This window comes from Lactuca saligna, chromosome 3 (assembly GCF_052625555.1).
Source record: "Lactuca saligna cultivar CGN05327 chromosome 3, ASM5262555v1, whole genome shotgun sequence".
Classification (NCBI taxonomy): domain Eukaryota; kingdom Viridiplantae; phylum Streptophyta; class Magnoliopsida; order Asterales; family Asteraceae; genus Lactuca; species Lactuca saligna.
In genome coordinates this window covers 143,379,584-143,384,607 of record NC_136419.1, presented here as the reverse complement: position 1 = coordinate 143,384,607, position 5,024 = coordinate 143,379,584, and the positions used below count along the sequence as shown (strand labels likewise).

The 5,024-nt window shown below is 31.6% G+C and overlaps 1 protein-coding gene across 2 annotated transcripts; it reads right to left on the bottom strand.

Annotated features, from left to right (window-relative positions):
- Positions 1-832: 832 nt before the first annotated feature.
- Positions 833-4,445, bottom strand: LOC145037327 (ACT domain-containing protein ACR6-like). 2 transcript variants are annotated; one of them, XM_078985968.1, is made up of 7 exons: positions 4,189-4,443; positions 3,767-3,812; positions 3,555-3,669; positions 3,353-3,420; positions 2,632-3,237; positions 1,597-1,707; positions 833-1,506 (listed from the first exon to the last, which is right to left on the bottom strand). In XM_078985968.1, the coding sequence occupies exons 1-7, from the start codon at positions 4,233-4,235 to the stop codon at positions 1,165-1,167; spliced, it is 1,335 nt and encodes a 444-aa protein (XP_078842094.1). In that variant the 5' UTR covers positions 4,236-4,443; the 3' UTR covers positions 833-1,164. The 2 variants fall into 2 exon arrangements, with proteins under 2 accessions (XP_078842094.1, XP_078842095.1); XM_078985969.1 differs by having other exon boundaries at positions 1,294-1,506; positions 1,597-1,693; positions 4,189-4,445.
- Positions 4,446-5,024: the final 579 nt, after the last annotated feature.

Here is a 5,024-nt window from a genome sequence, read left to right as displayed (position 1 = left end):
TAATTAATAAATATTTAAATTTTGATAAAACTAGGTAACTTTTTTAAAATTTAAATATAAAAACATTATATCAAACAAATATAAAATTTACCGTACGTAAAGCTAAAAATATGTTTTAGTAGAAAACTATTTAGTTTTATAAAATTTTGAATATATATTTATATTTTATATGTTTATAATCTTAAGGGTTTTTTTGCAAAATATTTGTAAACTTAAGGGTTTTTTCGCAAAAAATAATTCATAATAACCTGGAAACCTGCTATTGCAGGTAACAAGGGCAAAACCGACAAAAAAATGATAAGTTTGCGGTATAAATGAACCAAAGATCTGTCGAAGGGTAAAACCGACATTTTCTGCCAAACTTAAGGTTTTTTATGATATTATCCCTAAAAAAAATGCATGGTCACATGAATATTCCTAAAAAGTAATTATTTAGTATGATCGATGTATACAGGGCTAAAAATGGTCCTTTGACAGCTAAAATACGATAAGTACATTTGTTTGAAATAATGGATTACAAGTCCAAAAACCAAATGAGCGTTACAAAACCTGTTTACGTGTATTGTATCACATCATATGGATTTCTACTAGATCTCACTTAGATTTTCTTTAAGAAATCAAATCTTTGTTAGTTTTCATTTATCTAGTGACACGTGGTGTCATAGAACCCCAAACTTGACTTTATCTTTTCTTTGTAGGCTGTGGCTTCTCATTACTCATTAGGATGTTTGCAACAGTTTTCATTTTTAACTTAATTAATGAGCTTAAACCAATAAGTTTCCTTTTCTAATAGTTTAATGAGTTTATGCATTTATTTTGGACATCTATCCCCTAAAACATACAAGTAGTAGACTTGTATATACAAACCACACTCTTTACAATATACCATATACATATAATCATGATGATGTCTATCTATGTACATAGTAATAGATCACCATTTGTTTACCTTATTATTTACAATATCAACAACTTATACAAGGGAAGAAAGAGAGGACAGCTATCTATTTACAAGGTCCTCCGATCCCTTCATACGCTACTTTGTATCTATCTTTTTTTTTTCTACTTTGTGTGGTATCATATTCATATCATATCATACCATATCATATCATATCATATCAGCTGGAAACCCTAAAAAATGTACAGTGTTTCCAGTCAGTATGATTAAGCCAATTTAAGAGTGTGAAATGGTCGGGTTTTGAAGAGATTTCCAAAGAGAAAGCTCATTCGTGTTTCTTCGGGTGGTGGTTCGGGTGATTGGTTAGAGTTCCATCGAACATGGAGCGATGCTTGTTGACCGATTTGTTTTTGGATTGAATCAATGGTTTTTTGGTCAACAGGGGTATTTCCGGTCATGTCTGTAACGTAAAATATGTCTTTGACTTTTCCACCTTGGGTTGTTGAAATTTCGGCTCTTTTTATACATAAACTGTTTTCCCTAAATATCCTTGTTATATCGGATAGAAGCCCAATACGATCTGATGTGTGTAGTTCTAGCTCTAGCGCCTGAGTAAGTTAACCACAAACAATAAAGTTGTGTTAGAAAAAATAATATTAAAAATATTGATTTTTGTAGTAAGTGTAAAAAAATAATACCTCGGAAGTAGAAGTCCTCCTCTCGATTGCAGCTTCGAGACATTGCATAACACGCTCTCGCTCTGCTTCTGAGCTTACTGGGCTTCCATCGATGTGTCTAATATAATATTCCTACATTAATTACATCCATTTAATAAAAAAAACTCCACTTTTTTAAAAAACTAGAAAAGGACATCAAGACGTGAATTGCAAATGAAGGTTATTTTATTTTTTTATATAAGCGTGATTCTTATTTATTTAATGCAGAAAGAACGAATTCCATTAAATCCCAACTTTTTACACTTATTTTTTCCAAGTATGTCTTTATTTTCTCAAATATCTTTTAAACATCATTTTTCCAAAAAAAAAAAAAAAAAAAAAAAAAAACCTTGTATTTTAACATTGTACTTTTGAAAAAAAAAATTCTTATTAAGATAATGTATCTTGAAAAAATCTACCCAATTATACCATTATACTTACTAGGTTATTTTACGGGTTAATCTCATAAAAGACCTTATATTTTGTGATATCTTCCAGATTAAACCTCAACTTTATTTTTTGTCTGAAAAAAGCCTTGTATTTTTTTCATTTTTTCCGAACAAACCCTCAACTTTGTCTTTTTTTTCCAAAAAAACCCTCCACCTTATAACTACTTCGAAATAAGCCCTCAACTTTCTCATTTTCTCTCAAAAAAAACCCTCGCACTTCACAATATTCTTTGAAAACAAAACGACTACTCCACATCAGAAAAAATGAAAAAAACACAAGGTCAAAAAATAAATCCGACGTTTAATCTGGAAAAAACACAAAATATAAGGTCCTTACAAGATTAAACCTTATTTAACTTTGAAAATTCCACCCAATTCCGCTAGTCAAAATTGTTTTGTGCAATAGAAAGAAATGAAAAGAAATTACGATATGCTAACATAATAAAAAAATAAACGAAAGAACGCTTCTATTTCTTGAACTTATTGTAAACTTTTGCCTCATCTAATCATGTATTATGCTCACAATTCACAAACATAACAAATAAAACCCAAAAAGAAACTAAAATACCTGATAAGCCTCCATTTTCCCTGTATGAACTACTCCATGAAACACCACATATTGCATATCAGTCAAAGTGCAGATTATATCAAACAAAAGCTTTGGTCGATCCCTACACCTCATAGTAATAACCGTGTAATCCTTCTCAGCACAATCCAACACACTAACCTGTGGCCTCCATCTATTCTCCTTTTCTTCCTGTTCTACCCTTCCAACATTCTCATAATCCCTCTCAGCAAACATAATCTGATGCAATCTTCTCTCCCTATGCGTAAACCCCGGGGTCGAAAGCGTCATTTTACCAGTCCTCAAGTCATTGTTCCCCTTAAGAACATTACACAGCAGTTTCTTAATAGTTGAGAGTCTTTTAGGATCTTCAACTGCAGTTTTTGTTTTCTCATCTGTGACATGTACAACAGCTGCAGCTCTTGCATTGTGAGTCCATATTTCAGCATTGACTACATTACATCCAAGATTTGTGAGAACTGCTGAAACTTCTGATAATAGTCCAGGTCTGTCTATTCCAGCTAGTTCTATTACTGTGTAATCTTCAGAAGGCTTTAATCCAACTGAGCCAGTTAATGAAGGGACATAAAAAGCATCACTTTCAAGCACCTGTAATGGAAGAAGCGTTACATAGTGAGCTTTTATTCCAAGATACTTGATATATTATATATACAAGTGGCTTTAGAAGGGGTAGAAGTAGAAAAGATGTAGAAAAGATGCTTGCCTTTTTTATGTAATTGACAACACCTTCGTCTTTAATTTTGCTTCCGTCAGGGTTAATGACATTGAAAACTGTGGATTGTCAAAATCAAAGAAATAGGATCAGATACTGTAGGGAGAAAGAGAATCCGGATGGAAATGGTGTAAAAAGTTATTCAGATTCTTATTTGATGCAGTGACGTGAAGAAGAATAAAGAATAACGTACCATCCATGAACCATCCTCCGTCTGATGAGATGTAGGCTTTTGTGATGACGAGATCTAAATCTGAAAGAACTTGGACAACTTCGAGTAGAATACCATGCTTATTCACACTTTCGACCTAATATATAAAGCATGGAGAGGAATAATTTGAATGAGATGAATCGAGTCGAGGGTTTCTAAAACTGAAAGTATCGTACAGCAAACTAGTCGCATACCTGGATAACTGTTGCATCCGGAGAAGAGTTGTTGTCGATTGTAACTCTGCGATAACAATATATGAACTTAAATTAGGAAGAAACACGCACTCACTCACACGGAAAACTAACACTTCAGATCTAATAGGGGTCAAATCAAGAAAACTTAATTAAGTAAATTTACAAAATCATTCAGTTAATGTGTTCCAATATTAAATACAGACAAATTTAGCATGTAAACTCAAATCACACGCTAGAATCATCTGCATATATAATAATATAACAGAAAAACAACCAAGGAGGTACAATCTCAGAGAAATTCTCGTAGCAAGTGATTCAATTACGTAATCATCAAACAAATATACAAGATCCAGATTGAGCAATCGAAATTCGAGAACAATTTATTGAAATTAGAAGAGAAATGAAGCGTATATTTGCAGTACCTTGGTGGATTCATCCTCCTGATAAGTTTTGCATATTCATCTTCCATATCTAGAAACAATTCGACAAAAAACGCGATAGAATATGTGATTTCTAATTGAAACGCAACTTAATTTAAGGGAATTTATACAAGAAAAGAGGAATCAGGTCTCCAATAGGTAAGGAATCGCCATAGTGTTTTGAAGATAAAAGAAGGGGGTGGAGTTGGACACTTGCAAAAAGTAAAAGTGTGCATTGGCACCTCATTCCCATTAAATTAGTTGACTTAGTACAATGAATTGATAAATGAGGAGACCACTAAAACCTACAGTCTACAAATCGGAGTTTCCTGATGACGTGGCTATTTGTCATTGGACAGCCTGACGGTTATGACTTCTGCCCGTCTGCCCGGAAGCTTAATAGTTTCTTTCAATCTCCAAAATAATTGATTAATTAAGTTTACATAGAAAACGACTAAATTGTATATATTTCTTTTGGTCTTTGTTCTGTTTAAATTTTAATTTTTTATTATTATTTAGAGGGTGTTTGATAAAGTTTAAAAAAATAAATTTTTTAAATTTATTATCGATTTTATATCGGTATAAGTTAAAAATAATGTTTTTGTAAAGGTTTTTTAAAAAATAGTTTATAGCTATAAGTCATTTTTTTTTTGATAAATTACTTATAATTTACTTATCAAAAACTCTTTATTTCACCATTCAAAGAAATTGATAAATATACCCTTTAATCTAAACCTATATCGACATAAAAACATATGTTATAAGTTAATAAGTTTATAGTGTTTTGACATCAGATAAACTTAGTCAATCACTTTTTAAAAACTCGTTTTTATACCGCT

Excerpts from the sequence above, each read along its gene's own strand:
- LOC145037327 (XM_078985968.1), bottom strand. The coding sequence starts at position 4,235 with ATGGAAGATGAATATGCAAAACTTATCAGGAGGATGAATCCACCAAG. Across the intron at positions 3,670-3,766 it reads CGGATGCAACAGTTATCCAG|GTCGAAAGTGTGAATAAGCA; the intron begins GTATGCGACTAG and ends TTTATATATTAG. Across the intron at positions 1,708-2,631 it reads GGAAAATGGAGGCTTATCAG|GAATATTATATTAGACACAT; the intron begins GTATTTTAGTTT and ends TAATTAATGTAG.